This window comes from Balaenoptera musculus, chromosome 11 (genome assembly GCF_009873245.2).
Source record: "Balaenoptera musculus isolate JJ_BM4_2016_0621 chromosome 11, mBalMus1.pri.v3, whole genome shotgun sequence".
Classification (NCBI taxonomy): Eukaryota; Metazoa; Chordata; class Mammalia; order Artiodactyla; family Balaenopteridae; genus Balaenoptera; species Balaenoptera musculus.
In genome coordinates this window covers 32,206,867-32,226,887 of record NC_045795.1, presented here as the reverse complement: position 1 = coordinate 32,226,887, position 20,021 = coordinate 32,206,867, and the positions used below count along the sequence as shown (strand labels likewise).

General features: G+C 48.6%; 1 protein-coding gene across 3 annotated transcripts in view; it reads left to right on the top strand.

Annotated features, from left to right (window-relative positions):
* CUL9 (cullin 9) overlaps nucleotides 1-20,021 on the top strand; it is a 39,161-nt gene that overhangs the window by 9,796 nt on the left and 9,344 nt on the right. For 2 of the 3 annotated variants that reach the window (XM_036868946.1, XM_036868948.1), the window contains 19 exons: nucleotides 1,653-1,849; nucleotides 2,233-2,450; nucleotides 3,287-3,536; nucleotides 3,626-3,731; nucleotides 4,262-4,489; nucleotides 4,748-4,838; nucleotides 4,962-5,133; nucleotides 6,585-6,690; nucleotides 6,984-7,079; nucleotides 7,283-7,458; nucleotides 7,714-7,847; nucleotides 8,233-8,412; nucleotides 8,598-8,707; nucleotides 8,788-8,970; nucleotides 9,096-9,256; nucleotides 9,518-9,746; nucleotides 9,833-10,022; nucleotides 19,524-19,669; nucleotides 19,820-19,949. In XM_036868946.1, coding sequence (XP_036724841.1) covers nucleotides 1,653-1,849; nucleotides 2,233-2,450; nucleotides 3,287-3,536; nucleotides 3,626-3,731; nucleotides 4,262-4,489; nucleotides 4,748-4,838; nucleotides 4,962-5,133; nucleotides 6,585-6,690; nucleotides 6,984-7,079; nucleotides 7,283-7,458; nucleotides 7,714-7,847; nucleotides 8,233-8,412; nucleotides 8,598-8,707; nucleotides 8,788-8,970; nucleotides 9,096-9,256; nucleotides 9,518-9,746; nucleotides 9,833-10,022; nucleotides 19,524-19,669; nucleotides 19,820-19,949 — 3,103 coding nt within the window. The remainder of the gene's footprint in view (nucleotides 1-1,652; nucleotides 1,850-2,232; nucleotides 2,451-3,286; nucleotides 3,537-3,625; nucleotides 3,732-4,261; nucleotides 4,490-4,747; nucleotides 4,839-4,961; nucleotides 5,134-6,584; nucleotides 6,691-6,983; nucleotides 7,080-7,282; nucleotides 7,459-7,713; nucleotides 7,848-8,232; nucleotides 8,413-8,597; nucleotides 8,708-8,787; nucleotides 8,971-9,095; nucleotides 9,257-9,517; nucleotides 9,747-9,832; nucleotides 10,023-19,523; nucleotides 19,670-19,819; nucleotides 19,950-20,021) is intronic. The other variant, XM_036868947.1, reaches the window with a different exon arrangement.

Below are 20,021 nucleotides of genomic sequence, written 5' to 3'. Positions count from 1 at the left end.
AATGCGTATTTGGAGGAAGGGAGAAGAATGTTTTTGAGAATGACTCCCAGGTTGAAAACTGAGCAGCAGGGGTGGATGAGGTGGTCATTTGCCAAGGGGGAGAATGTTGGAAGAGGAAGAGGTGTGGAGAGAAGGTCAGGTTGAATTTCTAGGAATGCTGACTTTCCCATGGCTTTTTAGTTACAACTAGGTGTCTGATTAAAGACTAAGTTTCTAGATGTGACAGAGTATTTTTTAACCCTTTTGTCTGAGTGGTACCGGTACACAGAAAATACCTCCTCACCAGATGTGGGTAAAGCCCAGCCAGCATTGCCATTGCCTTGCCCCCACCGGGCCCAGAGAATGGTGAAAGGAGGCCCTCGTTCAGGGAGGAAGAATTGGCTTCCTGAGTACTCCAGACAGAAGGGCTGGCTGGTAGGGAGGTATGGGCAGGGGACAGGTAGGCCTCGTCCAGAGCAGTTCTGAGAATGGATTCCAGCAGTGTAACGGCAGCAGCATGGACTGGAGCACAGGTGCTCTTAGGGCAGGCTTCCCAGGGAGAGGCCAGGAGGCTCGTCCTTTATGGGGCCAGCCTGATGCTGCTCCTCCCAAGAGCAGCCAAGCACTCCTAGCTGAGGCCGTGTCTGCTCAAAAAATTCCCTGATCCTTTCAAACTGCATGACCAAAATACGACATTGGCCTCTAAATTTGAACTCTTGCCCTATAACAGAATTGCATCTTTTTGTTTATAACTTAAGGTCTACAGAATTCAGCTTGGGGGAGGGTGAGGTAGCCAAAGGGAAAAAGCCTCATTATGAGGTAGCATTTGCTTGAAGGATCCAGCCCTCACAAGGGAGATCATCCTGAGAATTATTTCTAATTTACTTCATCCTTAGAAGGTTTCTTCTCAAGAGTCAACCCTTTCACCAGCCAAGACATTCTCCACCCTGATGGTTTAGTGTTCATCCTAATTTAAGATTCTCTTTAGTAGCAGCAGCAAGTTGGCATATTACCAGTATTTTTTCCTATAATTCCAGCTGCTCTGCCTGTGAGTCAACCCAAGTAGCCTCGTCCAGGCAGGCTGGATACTGCCTTTGGAGGCCAGGGGACATAGGGGTGGGAGTGTTGGCACACAGGTGCTAGCGGCAGTTGGGGGAATGGCCCAGGTTGCGTGGGGAGGGGGTGCAGAGATCGAGGAGAAGGGGGACAAGGAACTTCCGTATTTGGGACCCGGCAGCAGAGAAACTCCAGAGAGGTAGGACGACCAGGAGGACAAGAAGTTATGGAACTCAAGGGAAGAGAGGTTTTTCAAAGGGAGGAGTGGCCAAGCGAGATGGAAGACAACTTAAAGGAAAGCCTTGAAGACAAGTAGAGGCTGTGAAAGGGCTCCGTCCTGAGGGGAAGCTGCGGAGGGGCGGCCACCCCAGCACTCAGTGAGCCTCGGTGCTGGCAGAGAGAATTTGCAGGCTCACGTTACCATGGAGCCTTAGGTTTTTTTGGTTGGCTTTCTTTTCTTTTCTTTCTTTTTGACGTCCCATCACTACCTCTTTCATTTCTATTTGCAAACAGCTCAGCTGCCCCGAAGGTTGAGGCCTAGAATGACGGCCCGGCTCTCCCCTCCTCTGCATGGTGGCTTTGCCCACTCCTGACTCTGCCTTCACATCCCCTCGCAGGCGCTGAAGATGCTGGCCATTGCCAGCTCCTCGGAGATCCCCACTCTTGTTACCGGCCGAGACTCTATCCACCCTTTGTTTGACGCCCAGATGACCAGGGAGATCTTCGCCAGCATTGACTCGGCCACACGCCCGGGCGCTGAGAGCCTGCTCCTCGCCGTCCCTGCTGCCGTGATCCTGATGCTGAACACGGAGGGGTCAGGACCTCCCCTTCCAAACTCCAAACTCCTGCTAAGCCCCAAGCCCTGCTGCTCCCCTGCCCAGATCTCATGCATTCCACAGAAATTCCTCTCACGTCGTTGCCTCTGGATGAAATGTGGTGGCCCTCTCTGGCTGTTGTTAGAAGAGAGGCCAGTGGTTGAGGGTAGGGAGATTCCAGAGAGATCAGAGACACCTGCTCTTCCTTCCTGGAGTTGGGAGGAGTGACCTGAGGTCAAGAGGCCAGATGTCTGGCCTTAGGGGGACCCCCGGAGCCCCTCCCTCCCCAGCTGCAGGGCTCCTCCCTCCAGGAAGCTGGCTTCCTGCTTCCATTGCATTCACTCTCTTTCAACTTCTTCCTGGGTCACCTCCCTCCTCCCAGGTGCTCCTCCGCAGTGAGAAACGGCCTGCTCCTCCTCAACCTACTTTTGTGTAACCACCACACTCTGGGAGACCAGATCATAACCCGAGAGCTGAGAGACACCTTGTTTAGACACTCAGGGATAGCACCGGGGACAGAAGCCATGCCCACCACACGCACCATCCTCATGATGCTTCTCAATCGCTACTCGGAGCCACCGGGCAGTCCCGAGCGTGCAGGTACCATTGGGGAGGCGGTGGTTGTGCTGAGGAATCGGTCCCCGCCCGCGGCCAGGAGGGCTCAGGTTTACATCCTAGTACTGTGCTGGAAAGACACGATGAACCTTCAGGAAATGAGTGAGGGTTTTGGTGCTCAAGTTGGGTCTCAAGTAGAACTTCCTGACCAAGAGGAGAGGGGGACTGTAGAATAGGTACAAGGAAATTGCCTTCTCTGAATGGCTTTAAACATAAAAGGGTTCCCATCTGGCTGGGCTGGGTTTGGTCCGCTCTTATTGGACACTGGAAGGTTGGTTGAAATGACTTCTAGAGAGGCCTTCTGTAGAGGAATTGTAGCTTATGGTACAGAAAGTTGGTGACTAGAATGTGAAATATTGATGCCATAGGGAAGAAACCTTTTGTATTTAACAAACAAGCGAAACCTGGAAGTATGGGGGCAAATCAGAATAAGCACTGTGTCTTTTAGTCTGTACATCTGAAGCCACCATGCTAGGTAGTATAGGGATGTGACTGTAGTAGCTAATAGTTATTGACTTCTGTAATAGCAAAGCTGACAGTTAATAATAAAAGGTAGTTGTGGGACTGTATGAGATTAAAACTGTGCTGTTTAACTTGACTGTTTTTGCCATACTAAATTTTTTTACAGATGTAGCTAGGTATATATTTGGTGCCAGAAAAGAAAATCCCCCACAGTTGAGTAGAGACTTCAGACATCCTCACAACGGGAGGAAAATTGGGGGGTGTGGGCGGTTTTTTTCTGCATCTGTCAGTTTCTGAGTTTGACCAATTTGTATGACTCTGCTTCCTACCCGTTTTTTGCCTCCTGTGTGTCTGAGCAGCAGCACTGGAGACGCCTGGCGCCCAGGGCCAGGATGGGTCCCCTGAGCTACTGATCCGATCCCTGGTGGGGGGCCCGTCTGCAGAGCTCCTCCTGGACTTGGAGCGCGTGCTGTGCCGAGAGGGCAGCCCAGGGGGTGCCATGAGACCCCTCCTCAAGCGCCTCCAGCAGGAGAGCCAGCCCTTCCTCCTGTTTCTGCGGACTCTGGACGCCCCCGGGCCCAACAAAACTCTGCTGCTGACGGCGCTGAGGTGAGAGGCCAGCTCGGGGGCACCCGTGCATCGGGGGCAAGGGCAGCTGGCAGACTGCAGGGACTTCACTTATTTCCATCCCTCGCCAGGGTCATGACCCGGCTGCTGGATCACCCGGAGGCCATGGTCCTTCCCTGGCACGAGGTCTTGGAGCCCTGCCTCAACTGTCTGAGTGGCCCTAGCAGTGACTTTGAGGTACCAGAGCCTTGGCAAGGGTGGGGGAGGGAAAGGCAGCCTCTGGACACCAGCTACCTAGTGAGGTTCTGGAGGGCACAGCACAGCCTTCCTGGATGAGTCTGGAAACTGGGAGGGGTGTGTAGGAAGGAGACCAGCGTCATCTGAGCGTCTCCAGAACTGAGGCCTTCTGGCTGCACCTGAATTTTAGATTCTGGGTTTAGGAGAAGCCCACGTTCACCAGTCCACACAGTCCTCGCTCTCCGCCTTTGGGGTTTGTGCCTTGTGCAGCAAGGCTCAGACACCGAGGTTGGCTCCTGAGATAGCTTGGTCCTGGCAGGAAGAAGCCTGGGGAGCTGTGCCCGAGCTCTGCCCCTGCCAACTCAGTCTGGAGTCCCGGCACCCCAGTGTTCTGTGCCAGCCTGTCTTTGGTACTCTGCTTTCACGTTCTCCAAAATCTCAGCCACCACATCCCCATTTCTAAACCCACCCCTCAGCCTGTACAGCCTGCCCTTTGTTTCCCTACGTTAATCTCTGTGGCTCTGGGCCAGATTGTTCAGGAGCTGCTCTGCTTCCTGTATCGCCTGGCCTCCATGCACAAAGACTATGCAGTGGTGCTCTGCTGCCTGGGAGCCAAAGAGGCCCTCGCCAAAGTCCTGGACAAGCACTCGGCTCAGCTGCTGCTGGCCTGTGAGCTGCGGGACCTGGTGACAGAGTGTGAGAAACACGCCCAGCTCTATAGTAACCTCACCTCCAGCATCCTGGCTGGCTGCATTCAGGTGAGGAGGTGTGTGGGTCCGGAGCTGAGAAGTAAGCCAGGAGCAGGGGAAGGTGGTTCAGTGCATGTCCCTGTTTGGCATAAGTAGTAGCAAATCTAGGGCACTTGTTCCCCAGCCTTTACCCCACATGGTTCTGTTCTGCCAAAATTTGGGAAGAAAGGGGTTGAGTGTTCTGTTGCCCCTTGATTCTTTCTCCACATGTGTTTCCGTGTCTCTGCCCCTTCCCCACACCCCTTCTCTCCAATGTCTGAGCTGCAGATGGTGCTGGGCCAGATCGAAGACCACAGACGAACCTACCGCCCCATCAACATCCCCTTCTTTGACGTGTTCCTCAGGCATCTCTGCCAGGGTTCGTGCCCCCATCTACTTTCTCCTGCTGCCACCCCAGCATCTGTTCCCCCCTTCCCTTCCTGCTCCCTAGTCCCCTTCCTTTCTTCTCTCTCAACTAACCAGGCTTCCCGCTTGCCCGCAGGCTCCAGCGTGGAGGTGAAGGAGGACAAGTGCTGGGAGAAGGTGGAGGTGTCCTCCAACCCGCACCGGGCCAGCAAGCTGACAGACCGAAACCCCAAGACCTACTGGGAGTCCAACGGCAGCACTGGCTCCCACTACATCACCCTACACATGCACCGCGGTGTTCTTGTTAGGTGTGAGCGTGCCCATGTCCATGTGTGCATGTGTGCCCTCACACGCGCATGTGCACACACACGAATATTCTGATATGCCCCAGTACACATCCTCAGAGGATTGCCCACGTACACACAACCCCGACTGAACCCCTATGCCTGAGGGACACACTGAAACCCATCTTGTGCAGTGAACAGATAGACACGTTGGCCTAATCTCCCTGAGCTAAGTGTAGACCTCCCCTTACTCCCCAAGCCTGTGCCGTGCTCCCCCTACAGGTCACATGTCACTGCCCTGTGGTTTTGGTTGAGGGAGAGCAATGACTCACTTATCCACTCCTCCCTTGGGCATTTGTTTATTGTGTACTCTGTGCCAGGCACCCTGCAAGGGTCTGGAGCTGCGCGGACAGTAAGATAAGGGGCCTGTCTTCAGGGAACTTACAGTCTTGTTGGGGAGCCAGGCTGGAAAATCAGTAAGAAATAGAGTAAGAAAAAAGTTACGGTTGATGTGTGCACTGGATCCTGATGCCAACTGAGAGCTCAGAGGAGGCTGCCGGAAGGAGGGGCTGTCTGGGTTAAGTTTGCAATAGAAATTGACGAGGTAAAGAGAGGGCAACGGATACTCCAGGCCGAGGGACAGCGTATGTGCAAAATGGAAGCAAGAAACAATGATGTATTTGGGGGAACTTTAAGTAATTGTGTTTGGCTGGAACGAAGGGTATGTGTAGTGAAGTGGCAGGAGAGGAAGCCAGAAATGGAGGCAGAGCCGGACCACAAAGTTCTGTGATCTAACAACTTTGAGCTTTATTCTGAGACTTGAGGAGCCACTGAAGGATTTTAAGAGGGAAAGAGACAAAAGTAGACTTTTTAATTTAGAGAACTCTGGCAATTATGTGAGTTTGGGTGGCAGGCTGGGAGAGAGTTGGAAGGCTTACTGAGTGATGAGCGTTCAGTGAGGCAGAGGGGACGGGAATAGATGGCGAGGAGGCGGTGGACTGGGAGAGCTTGAGAGGTGGCGTCTACAGCGCCTGCCACTGACTGGATGAGGGTGGCCGTGAGGGAGAAGTCATGTGTTCTAGTTGGAGAACTAGGTGGATGGCAGTTTTCTTTCCCAGGAGAGAGAAGAGGAGAAGAAGAGGAGCAGGTTTCTACAGACGACCGGTCCGTGTGGGCATGTAGGCTTGGAGGTGCCTGTGGGCACGACGAAGAAATGTCTGTTGGATGCATGGCGTGAAAGCTCAGGAGAGCGGTCTAGGGTAGTGATGTGGATTTGGAGTCATTAGGGTGTGAACTTTCAGCTGAAACTATGGGTTTAAATGAAGCCACTTTGGGGGAGGATAAAGGGAAGAGCGGGGGTCTGGGGAAAACTGACACTTAAGCATAGGACAGGAGTCTGAAGAGGAAGTGGTGGGCTGAAGTTCGGAACCAAGACCAGGGCCCTGGTTCTGACTGATTCCTTTTTCCTCTGCCAGGCAGCTGACTCTGCTGGTGGCCAGTGAGGACTCAAGTTACATGCCGGCCAGGGTGGTGGTGTTTGGGGGTGACAGTGCCAGCTGCATCAGCACGGAGCTCAATACGGTGGGGACCCTGTGCCCCGCTTCCCCTTACTCTCCATCCTTCTGTTGGTCCCGGGGCCTTATCGGAAGGACCCAGTCCGTGGGGAGCTCCCACATCCCTTCCTCCCAGGCAGACACTGCCTCGTAAGCAGCGAGAATAGAATTAGGGCTGTGGAGGCGTGTAGATCCACGGGCGCAGGGCGGGTGAGGTGAAGGGCACACACTGTCACAGACTTGGTTGCTGTCAACAGTCCTTCCCGTTCCACTTCTGCAGGTGACAGCTCTCTCTCTACCTCTTCTCCCCTGCCCCACCAGGTGAACGTGATGCCTTCCGCCAGCCGGGTGGTCCTCCTGGAGAACCTCAACCGTTTCTGGCCTGTCATCCAGATCCGCATAAAGCGCTGCCAGCAGGTGGGGCGAGGGCAAAGGCTGGGGGCTGGGGACCAGGAGGAAGCACAGGGTCTCCGCAGTGCCTGGATTCTCCAGCATTCAGGCCAGGCTCAGGCCAAGGGTCCTCCTTGGTCTGCTTGTGGATGGCCCAGGAACCTGTTGAGTTCCAGAGATGTGGGAATGTCTCCAGGGAGCCGAGGGTGTGAGGCCTGTGCACATTGCAGGGCGGCATCGACACCCGGGTTCGGGGCGTGGAGGTCCTGGGCCCCAAGCCCACTTTCTGGCCACTATTCCGAGAGCAGCTGTGTCGCCGTACATGTCTCTTCTACACAATTCGGGCGCAAGCCTGGAGCCGGGACATTGCAGAGGACCGCAAGCGCCTCCTCCAGCTCTGCCCCAGGTGAGTGGGCAGGAGGCAGGCAGGGAGGAGAGGGGATGGTTAAGGGAGCAGGAGCTGTGCTTCGGGGGAGTCTGAAGGGTAAAGCAGCGGCCGGGATCGGGGACAGAGCAGAGATGAGACGTGTGTGCTGACGGGGGGGAGCAAGGGGAGCAGGGTAAGGGACTGGCTCGGCTCAGGGTGACTGGGAGTTGAGCGTGCTTGAGTGGAGGCCTCAGGGGAGTCTTTAATCCTTGACCAGACACTCTTTGTTCCCAGACTGAACAGGGTTTTGCGCCACGAGCAGAATTTTGCCGATCGATTCCTCCCTGACGATGAGGCCGCCCAAGCACTGGGCAAGACCTGCTGGGAGGCCCTGGTCAGCCCCCTGGTGCAGAACATCACCTCCCCTGGTAACCGTCCCCACCCCTGGCCCAACTAACCTGCTCCTTGTAATTATTCCCAGGGCTGACTTGAGTTAATGCTCTTGGTTCTTTTGGTTCCTGTCTTTGTCCCTGAAGGCTTGTCACCTCAGTGTTCCTCTCCTTCCTGCCCCAGGGACTGCTCCCTGAGACTCTGGTATTTGAATTCTCCACCCTCCACCCCCCCCCCCCACCCCCCGCCCCCAACCTGTTCCCATGTCCCCAGACTCCAGCTGAAGCAAACCTTGGTGAGGGGAGGACGAAGGCCCTGCTGCCCCCAAATCCTTTTTGTACAATCACTCCTTCTCTGTCCTTCTCCCGGGCTCTCCCTTCCCCATCACCCATGGAGACCTGTTCCTGACCCATCTTCTTTTAGATGTGGAAGGTGTGAGCTCCCTGGGGTGGCTGCTGGATCAGTACTTAGAGCAAAGAGAGAGCTCTCGGAACCCTCTGAGTCGAGCAGCAGCCTTTGCCTCTCGAGTCCGTCGCCTTTGCCACTTGCTGGTGCACGTGGAGCCTCCTCCTGGGCCTTCTCCTGAGCCGTCCACTCGGCCCTGTGAGTCCCAGTCATGGCCAGTTGAACTAAGAATCTGGGCAGCGGTGATATCTGACTCCTCTCTCTCCTGGGTTTTACTCATCGTTTCTGCTTTGCCATGGGCCTTCCAAGCGTTCGGTTCCCAGGACGCCGGGACTCGCCCAGGGGCTGAGATGAACCCCGTCCTTTGACCTCTGTGTCCACAGTCAGCAAGAACAGTAAGGGTCAGGACCGGAGCCCTGGGCCTTCACCAGTTCTTCCAAGCAGCAGCCTGAGGAACATAACCCAGTGCTGGCTGAGTGTGGTGCAGGAGCAGGTGGGCAGAGGGAGCTGAGGTCCGGGCGGGACTGAGGCTGCTGGGCTGCCCCTTGGATGCAGTTTCCCCTTTCTCCTCAGGTCAGCAGGTTCCTGGCTGCTGCCTGGAGGGCGCCAGACTTCGTGCCCCGCTACTGTAAACTCTACGAGCGCTTGCAGAGAGCAGGCTCGGAGCTCTTCGGGCCCCGAGCAGCGTTCATGCTGGCCCTGCACAGCGGCTTCTCGGGTGCCTTGCTACAGCAATCCTTCCTCACCGCTGCCCACGTGAGTGCTGGGGACCGCCGGCTTCCCAGTCCATTTCTGCTCTGCCTTTTCACCTCCTTCCACCCGCCACCCTCCTACTCCACTCCCTCTTCATGGTTTGCTGCTGCCCTTCCCGTTGCCCCCAGATGAGTGAGCAGTTCGCCAGGCACATCGACCAGCAGATCCAGGGTGGCCTGATGGGTGGAACCCCTGGAGTGGAAATGCTGGGGCGGCTCCAGTGGCACCTGGAGCCCATCATGGTCCTCTCTGGCCTGGAGCTGGCCACAACTTTTGAGCACTTCTACCAGTGAGTGCGGGGCTGGAGAAGTAGGACATGGGAGGCATAGAGTCTAGAGAAGGGGGAGACCTGAGTCTTAGAGGAAAGGTGAGGGAGGAGCAGTAGGGAGGAGAGATTAAGATGCAGAGATGGCCGTGGCACTGGTGGGAAGGACGAGGTGAGGCATGGCCTGTGACCCAGGCAAGCTACAACAGAGGTACCTATGTTCTGGAGCGGGAGCCCATGCCAAGCACCCACACTGAGGCTCGGCCTGGGCTGTGCGCGCTGCAGGCACTACATGGCGGACCGTCTCCTGAGCGTGGGCTCGAGCTGGCTGGAGGGGGCCGTGCTGGAGCAGATCGGCCCCTGCTTCCCCAACCGCCTCCCCCAGCAGATGTTGCGGAGCCTGAGCACCTCGGAGGAGCTGCAGCGCCAGTTCCACGTGCACCAGCTGCAGCAGCTGGACAAGCTGCTCTTGGAGCAGGAGGATGAGGAGGAACAGGGCCTGGAAGAAGAGGAGGTGAGAGCAAGGGAAAGAGTGGGAGAGCAGGAGAAGACTAGACCAAAGAAGAGCCCAAGAGCCCTTGAAATCCTTCTGTCTCTCAGGAGGAAGAGGAGGAAGAGGAGGCTGAGAAAGAACTATCTATCGAAGATCCAAGTCCAACAGTTTCTGTACTGGTCCTGTCACCACGCTGCTGGCCGGTCTCTCCACTCTGCTACCTGTACCATCCCAGAAAGTGCCTTCCCACAGAATTCTGTGATGCCCTTGACCGCTTCTCCAATTTCTACAACCAGAGTGAGGAGATAGGGACAGGCAGTTGGAGATTGGGGTGAGATTTGGGGTGGCATCTCAGAGAGGAAGAGGAGAGGATCTTTGGACAGGAATGTGTAGATATGAAGAAAAATAATCTCTAGAGAGAACCATCTCCTAAGGAAGGGTGGAAAAGTGTGGGTTAGATCTTCATTAATTTCTCTCTTATTTTCTTCAACTTTATATGAATTTGTTCTATTTTTCTTTTTTTAGCTTCAAGTTGCATGCTTACTTAATTTTTAGTCCTTTCAGACTTCTGATTTTCAAATGAAACTATTTAAGGCTATTCATTTCCCTCTCAACATTACTTTAGCTGCATTCAGTAAGTTTTTTGGTTTTGTTTTTCTTTAGAGTTTTTTTTTTTTTTGACGTATAATTAGTATTCAGTGAAGTGCACAAATCTTAATTATAGCTTAATGAATTTAATGTCCATATGCCCTCCCATAACCACTCCCCAGATGAAGATGCAGAACATTTCCAGCTCCCCAAAAGGCTTCCTCCTTCATGTCCCCTTTCTATTCAGTATCTTCTTCCAAGAGAAATTATTCTTTTTCCCTTTATCATCATAGATTTTTGCCTTTAAGCATCAGGTAAGTGGAATCATAGAGTATGTATTCTGCTGTGTCTGATATCTTTCACTCAACATAACGTCTGTGGGAGTTATTCAGGTTGTCAGTTATGTCATTACTTTGTTCTTTTGCATGGTTTAGTCATATTCCACTGCCTGAATGATGGACATTTGGGATGTTGCATACGTTTTTATCATGTAGTACCTTATTATTGTTTAGTTCTAAGAATTTTCTAACTTCCATATTTATTTCTTTATTAGTTTTTTTGAAGTATATTTTAAAATATTTATTTATTTATTTGGCTGTGTTGGGTCTTAGTTGCGGCATGCAGGATCTTTCCTTGAGGCAGGTGGGCTTCTCTTTAGTTGTGGCGCACGGGCTCAGTAGTTGCAGCGCTCGGGATCTCTAGTTGTGGCATGCAGGCTCCAGAGCGGGTGGACTCCGTAGTTGCGGCACGTGGGCTTAGTTGCCCTGTGGCATGTGGGATCTTAGTTCCCTGACCAGGGATCGAACCCGCATCCCCTGCATTGGAAGGCGGATTCTCAACCACTAGACCACCAGGGAAGTCCCGGAAGTATATTTTTAAATTTCCAACCTTTTATTTTGCTTAGTTATCTTTCTGGTTTAGATTTTAACCTTCATTCCCTTGTGGCCAAAGAACATGATTTCTATGATTCTGAATCTTTGCAATTTATTGAGGCTTCCTTTACGGCCTAGTAGATGGTCAGATTTTATAAGTGTTCTATGTGTGATAAAGAAGAATGTGTATTCTTCAACTGTTGGATATAGATTTCTGTATATTCCACTAAATTGACATTGTTAATTGTGTTGTTCAAATCTGTAACCTTACTCATTTTTGTCTGTTTGCTCTATTACTTAGAGAGGTATGCTAAAATCTACCATTATAATAGTGAATTTTTAAACTTCTAATCATGTCAGTTTTGCTTTATATATTTTTTGACTGTATTATCAGATACAAGCTTAAAATCATTTAACAGTGCTGTCCAATAGAGCTTTCTGCAATGATGGAAAAGTTCTTTTCTGTGCTGTTCAATATGACAGCCATTCATGTCTGTTGAGCACTTGAAATGGGACTAGTGTGACTGAGGAGCTCGATGTTTAATTTTATGTACTTTAACCAGTTTAAAGTTAAATAGCCACATATGGCTAGTGGCTACCATAATGGACTATGCAGGTTTAGAATCTTCATGGTCAGTTAAGCCTCATTATTGTGAAATGACCATCTTTCTTTCTAGTAAAGTTTTTTCTCTTAAGGTCTGTTTTTATCTGGTATTAATAGTATACCAGCTTTCTTTTTTTTAAAAATTTTTTTGGGGCTTCCCTGGTGGCGCAGTGGTTGAGAATCTGCCTGCCAATGCAGGCGACACGGGTTCGAGCCCTGGTCTGGGAAGATCCCACATGCCGCGGAGCGACTAGGCCCGTGAGCCACAATTACTGAGCCTGCGCGTCTGGAGCCTGTGCTCCGCAGCAAGAGAGGCCGCGATAGCGGGAGGCCCGCGCACCGCGATGAAGAGTGGCCCCCGCTTGCCACAACTAGAGAAAGCCCTCGCACAGAAACGAAGATCCAACACAGCCATAAATATATAAATAAAAATTAAAAAAAAAAAAAAAAAAATTTTTTTGGCCGCGCCGCACGGCATGCAGGATCTTAGTTCACCGACCAGGGATGGAACCCGTGCCCCCTGCAGTGGAAACGTGCAGTGTTAACCACTGGACTGCCAGGGAAGTCCCTATACCAGCTTTCTTTGATTAGTATCTTTCTAGTATATCTTTTTCTATCCTTTTACTTTTTTTTTTTGGATTCATCATTTTTTTAGGTCTCTTTTATTGTAAAATATGAATAGCAAAGTTTGCCATTTTAACCATTTTAAGTATAAAATTCAGTTATTCCTTTACTTGAAAATTTTCTTATTTGGAAATAATTCAAATTTACAGAAAAATTGTAAGAATACTACAAAGAACACTCATATATTCTTTATCCAAGTTTACTTTTTGTTAACTTTTCACTCCATTTGCTTTTATCATTTGTTCTTTGTGTACATATACATATCTATAAATGTGTATATGTATGTATATGTGGTGTGTGTGTGTGTATACTTTTTTCTCATGAACTGCTGCATATATGCTGGCTCTTTGCCCCTAAATAATACACATTTCCTCAGAATAAAATATTCTCTTATAAAACCACAGTACATTTATTACTTTCAAATATTTAACATTCATATAATACTTTTAATCTACTTTCCATATTCCAATTTTGTCAATTACTCCATAATCTCTCTTTTTTTTTTTTTTTCCAGTCCAGGAGAGGATCACCTGTTATGTTTAGTTGTCATGTCTCTAGTCTCCTTTAATCTGGAACAATTCCTCGGCCTTTCTTTGTCTTTTATGATGTTGACATTTTGGGAGAATATAGTCCTTTAAAATTTTCTAAGTAGTTCCTATTTTAAGTTGGTATATTTCCTCATGATTAGATTCAAGTTATGCATTCCTGGCCAGAGTACTAACTGATATTATATACTTCTCAGGGTATTACATCTGGAAGCACAGGATTACCATCTGCCCCTTGTTTGTGATGTTAATTTTGACAACCTGGTCAAGAGTTTGTTTGATTTCTCCACTGTATAGTTAATATTTTTCCCCTTGCTACTATTAGTAAGCAATCTGAAGGTCCTGCTGTATAGCACAGGCAACTCTGCTCAATGTTATGTGGCAGCCTGGATGGGAGAGGAATTTGGCAGAGAATGGATGCATGTGTGTGTATGGCTGAGTCCCTTTGCTGTGCACCTGAAACTATTCACAACATTGTTAATCGGCTATACTCCAATATAAAATAAAAAGGTAAAAAAAAAATAAGCAACCTGTTGACAGTATACTTTAAAACATGCCAATATTCTACTCTCATCAGAATTTCCCCCAGTAGCATTTTACTTTTTTGTTGTTGTTGTTGTTGGCTGCCTCTGTGGCTTGCGGATCTTAGTTCCCCGGGGATTGAACCCCGACCCCCGCACTGAGAGCGCGGAGTCCTAACTGGACTGCCAGGGAATTCCCTCATTTAACTTTTAACTTTACCATACTCTTATATTTTAGGAATGTGTCTTATAAATACCTAGAATTTGTTTTTGTTTTTTTTTTTAATATACATTTTTTAAAATTAATTAATTAATTAACTTAATTTTGGCTGTGTTGGGTCTTTGTTTCTGTGCGAGGGCTTTCTCTAGTTGTAGCAAGCGGGGGCCACTCTTCATCGCGGTGCGCGGGCCTCTCACTATCGCGGCCTCTCTTGTTGCGGAGCACAGGCTCCAGATGCGCAGGCTCAGTAGTTGTGGCTCACGGGCCCAGTCGCTCCGCGGCATGTGGGATCTTTCCAGACCAGGGCTCGAACCCGTGTCCCCTGCATTGGCAGGCAGATTCTCAACCACTGCGCCACCAGGGAAGCCCTAGAATTTGTTTTTTTAATCAACCTAATAATCTCTTTTTGAATTGTCAATTTTTGTCTATTTATAATTATTATGAGTAATGACGTATTTGGCTTTTATTTATTTATTTTTTATTTTTTATTTTTTTTTATTTTTGGCTGTGTTGGGTCTTCGTTTCTGTGCGAGGGCTTTCTCCAGTTGCGGCGAGCGGGGGCCACTCTTCATCGCGGTGCGCGGGCCTGTCACTGTCGCGGCCTCTCCCGTTGCGGAGCACAGGCTCCAGACGCGCAGGCTCAGTAGTTGTGGCTCACGGGCCTAGTTGCTCCGCGGCATGTGGGATCTTTCCAGACCAGGGCTCGAACCCGTGTCCCCTGCATTGGCAGGCAGATTCTCAACCACTGCGCCACCAGGGAAGCCCTAGAATTTGTTTTTTTAATCAACCTAATAATCTCTTTTTGAATTGTCAATTTTTGTCTATTTATAATTATTATGAGTAATGACGTATTTGGCTTTTATTTTTTAACCTCTTAGTTCACCCTTCTTATTTTAAATTTTAGTTACTTCATATACACAAAAGAGTATATAAAATGTACAGTTAAAGCAAAAAAAAAAAAAAAAAAGGAACACCTTTATAGATGTGATTCTGCCCTGGGGTTTTATGCATTTTATTATTTTGGATTTTAAAAATTCCTTTTTTGTCTCTATCAGTTTTGGAAGTTATGCATTCTATTTCTACAGTTGATTGCCCTTATATTTTTAATGTAAACTTAACTTGTTACTATCACTTCCCATCTTCCTGAACAATAAGAGGACCATAGAAAATCTTAATTCCAGCTCTAACTCCCATCTTGTATCTTTTTTTACCTCCCAACTAGTCATCATTATTATTGTTTTATTCAGTTTGGATTTGCCATCATCCCAATTGCTTTAGTCACCATTCCTCTTGCATTTAAAAAAAATATTTATTTATTTTATCTATTTTTTTGGCTACGTCAGGTCTTAGTTGCGGCATGCAGGATTTTTTTGTTGTGGCATGCAGGCTCTTCGTTGCAACGTGTGGGCTTTTCTCTAGTTGCGGCATGAGGGCTCTGTAGTTGTGGTGCGCCGGCTCCAGAGCGCGTGGGTTCTGTAGTTTGCGGCACATGGACTTTCTCATTGAGGCGTGCGAGCTCAGTAGTTGTGGCGCACTGGCTTAGTTGCCCTGTGGCGTGTGGGATCTTAGTTCCCCAACCAGGGATTGAACCCACGTCCCCTGCGTTGGAAAGCCGATTCTTTACCACTGGACCACCAGGAAAGTCCCTCCTTTTGCATCTTGATCCTTCTTTCTGAGTTCAATTTTCTTCCTAAAGTACATCCTTTAGAAGTTGTTTTATTTTTTTAATTTTTATTGGAGTATAGTTGATTTACAGTGTTGTGTTACTTTCTGCTGTACAGCACAGTTAATCAGTTATACATACACATATATCCACTCTTTTTTAGACTCTTTTCCCATATAGGTCATAACAGAGTATTGAGTAGAGTTCTCTGTGCTGTATAGTAGGTCCTTGTTAGTTATCTATTTTATATATAAGTAGTATGTAGATGTCAATCCCAATCTCCCAATTTATCCCTACCCCCCTTCCCTCCTGGTAACCATAAGTTTGTTTTCTACATCTGTGACTCTATTTCTGTTTTGTAAGTAAGTTCATTTGTACCATTTTTTTAGATTCCACATATAAGTGATATTATACGGTATTTGTCCTTCTCTGTCTGACTTACTTCACTCAGTATGACAATCTCTAGGTCTATTCATGTTGCTGCAAATGGCATTATTTCGTTCTTTTTTATGGCTGAGTAATATTCCATTGTATATATGTACCACATTTTCTTTATCCATTCCTCTGTCAGTGGACATTTAGGTTGTTTCCATGTCCTGGCTATTGTAAATAGTGCTGTAGTGAACACTGGGGTGCATGTATCTTTTCGAATTATGGTTTTCTCTGGGTATATACCCAGGAGTGGGATTGCTGGATCATATGGTAGCTCTGTTTTTAGTTTTTTAAGGAACCTCCATGCTGTTCTCCATAGTGGCTGTACCAATTTACATTCCCACCAACATTGTAGAAGGGGTTCCCTTTTCTCCACACCCTCTCCAGCATTTATTGTTTGTAGATTTTAAAAAAAATTTATTTATTTTTATTTTATTTTATTTTTGGCTGCGTTGGGTCTTCATTGCCACGTGTGGGCTTTCTCTAGTTGCAGCAGGTGGGGGCTACTCTTCGTTGCGTTTTGCAGGCTTCTCATCGCGGTGGCTTTTCTTGTTGCAGAGCATGGGCTCTAGGAGCACGGGCTTCAGTAGTTGTGGCTCGTGGGCTCTAGAGCGCAGGCTCAGTAGTTGTGGTGCACAGGCTTAGTTGCTCCATGGCATGTGGGATCTTCCCAGACCAGGGCTTGAACCCGTGACCCCTGCATTGGCAGGCGGATTCTTAACCACTCTGCCACCAGGGAAGCCCTGTGTGTAGATTTTTTGATGATGGCCATTCTGACTGGTGTGAGGTGGTACCTCATTGTAGTTTTGATTTGCATTTCTGTAATAGTGATGTTGAGCAGCTTTTCATGTGCTTTTTGGCCATCTGTATGTCTTCTTTGGAGAAAGGTCTATTTAGATCTTCCACTCATTTTTTTAAATTTAATAATTATTATTTACGGTTATGGGAAACAAATTTTAAACAAATTTGCATACATGTTTTGTTGCTGTGATACATGAGAGACTGATCAGTAAAAGACTGTCAAGCGTAAAAATATCAATGTATTACATCAGGATAAAATTTGGGGGGGAAGTGAAATGGAAATTAATTTCAAGGAGTAAAAGGAATGATGTAAAATGTCTGATAAAGAGCTTATCTTGTACTTTTTTTTTTTTTTTGTCTTGTACTTTTTAAATGGATGATGGTGGCTGTCACATCATAATGATTTTTTTTTCAACATCTTTATTGGAGTATAATTGCTCTACAGTGGTGCATTAGCTTCTGCCGTATAACAAAGCGAATCAGCCATACATGTACACACACCCCCATATCCCCTCCCTCTTGTGTCCCCCTCCCACCCTCCCTATCACACCCTTCTAGGTGGTCACAAAGCATCGTTCTGCTCATTTTTTTTTAATTTATTTGTTTATTTTATTTATTTATTTTGGCTGTGTTGGGTCTGTGTTGCTGCGAGCGGGCTTTCTCTAATTGCGGCAAGCAGGGGCTACTCTTCATTGCAGTGCGCGGGCTTCTCATTGCGGTGGCTTCTCTTGCTGCAGAGCACGGGCTCTAGGCGCGTGGGCTTCAGTAGTTGCAGCATGTGGTCTCAGTAGTTGTGGCTCACGGGCTCTAGAGCACAGGCTCAGTAGTTGTGGCGCAGGAGCTTAGTTGCTCCGCGGCATGTGGGGTCTTCCCAGACCAGGGATTGAACCCGTGTTCCCTGCACTGGCAGGCGGATTCTCAACCACTGCACCACCAGGGAAGCCCCTCTGCTCATTTTTTGATTGGGTTGTTTGTTTCTTTGTTATTGAGCTGCATGAACTGTTTGTATATTTTGGTGATTAATCCTTTGTCGCTTCGTTTACGAAGAAGTCTCTTAATTGATGGAATATTGTTGGAAAACTTTTATCAGTTTTTATTTCAGAATGGCTTATTTTCACCGTCATTTAAAAAATCATTTTATTATGAGAAATTTTATTTAATTAATTAATTTATTTTTGGCTGCATTGGGTCTTCGTTGCTGCACGCAGACTTTCTCTAGTTGCGGCAACAGGGGGCTACTCTTCATGGTGGTGCGTGGGCTTCTCATTCTGGTGGCTTCTCTCGTTGTGGAGCACGGGCTCTAGGCGCGAGGGCTTCAGTAGTTGTGGCTCGCGGGCTCTACAGCGCAAGCTCAGTAGTTGTGGTACACGGGCTCAGTTGTTCCGCAGCATGTGGGATCTTCCCGGACCAGGGCTGGAACCTGTGACCCCTGCCTTGGCAGGCGGATTCTTAACCACTGCACCACAAGGGAAGCCCTATGAGAAACTTTAGACATACGCAAAAGTAGACAGAATAGATAAACTTCAGTATACCAACATATATCAGTTCATGGCCAATTTTGCTTCATTTGTACCCCACCCGCTTTCCTTAGCCCTCAAATTTAAGGTAAGGACTCTCTTTTTAAAAGCAAGGACACTACAATTATCAAACTTACAGAAATTAGTAACAGTTCCTAATATTATCAAATATACAGTCAATATTCATATTTCCCTAATTATCTCGAGCTTTTAAAATTAAGGTGTTTTTTTTTTGCCTATTGAGGATCCAAACAAAGCCCATACATTACATTTGATGAGTTATATCTCCTGTCTCCCTTAATGTATAGGTTCCTGCCTCTGTTTTCTTCCCCCTTGCAATTGTTTGTAGAGTAAACTGGGTAGTTGTCCAAATAGAGTTGTCCACTGGCTGAATTTTGCTGATTGTGTCTACACGGTGTTCTCTAGGCACAGTACTCTGTCTGCTTTCCCGAAGACCGATATTTAGATGTAGGAGCTTATTCAGATTCAGGGTTGATTTCTCGGGCAAGGACACTTCATAGGTAGTATCGTGTACTTCCTTCTGGAGGCTGTCTCTCTCTGTGATGTTAAAGTGGATCAGTGGATTTCACTGTTGTCTGTCCAATCTATACGTTATGTATAATTTCCCATTAGCTGTTCGCTAGACGCTCATTCATTCTCATTGCCATTAGGGTTAGGAACTAGTGACATTCTACTTTTGTCATTCCCTCCCCATCTGTTAGCCAGAATGCTTCCTCTATAAAGAGAAACTTCCTCTCATCAGCTTTTTGGTTACCCTGAAGTACTGTTTATACAGGAAAGGCTTGATTCTCTTCTCCTCCCCCTTATTTTTAACCAGTTTTCAAAATAATGTGTTGGTTCTCTAGCTTCCTCCAAAGATGACTGGTGAGGTCTTTTAAAAAAATATATCATTATGAACTCATGGCTTTTAAAACATTTCATGTGTTTCGATTCATCGCAGGTGTTATTTTTTTTGATCTTCACATTGTCCCATCTTTGGCCAGAGAGCACCTCTCAGGCTGGCTCCTTTTGATACCCTCTCCCTTTGACAGCATCCTCATTTTCTAGTCTGAGCAAACAGCCCAGGCTCACAGGAGAAGGAAGAGACCCAGCCTAACGGGTCTTTAAAGCTGTCAGCTCCCTGGGAGCAAAACCCAGCTCTCCTCTCTGGTGTTTCTGCCGTGGAGCTCGCCTGGCACAGGGCTAGGCTCAGGGTGGGCTCCCAGGTCCCTGTGGCAGACACAGAGGAGGCTGAGCTCTGGGCACTGGACGAGGCACCTCTGTGTCTGTGAATGCTGGGCCCTGATCCCCACAGAGACTAGCAAAGTTTGGCGAATGGTGCACCTCCCCTCCACGCTGACCCCTTGTTTCCCCTACTCTGTCTCCACATTTTCCCTCAACACTTTCCCAGGTCAGAACCATCCAGTCCTGGACGTGGGACCACATCGGCGACTGCAGTGGACGTGGCTGGGCCGGGCTGAGCTGCAGTTTGGGAACCAGACCCTCCATGTGTCCACCGTGCAGATGTGGCTGCTGTTGAATTTCAATCAGGCGGAGGTGCCTCAGCTCCTTGGCCTCTAGCTGTCTTCTTCTCTGCTTTGTCTGTCACTATTCTTCTCAAGTCTCTCCCTCCTTCCTTCTGTCCTCCCTCTTATTTTCCTTTCCCTTGACTGTCTTCTCCTGACTGGCCCTGTTTCTCCTGACCAGGAGGTGTCAGTAGAGGCTTTGCTGAAGAATTCTGACCTCAGCCCCAAGCTGCTGCTCCAGGCACTCCTGCCCCTCACCGCTGACAGCGGCCCTTTGACCCTGCAGGAGGGTCAGGACTTCCCACATGGGGGTAGGTCCGAGGGGGGCTGGGCTGAGCCTCTGCTCCGAGGGGGTGGGGCTCTCCGGGTGGGGGTGGTGTAGG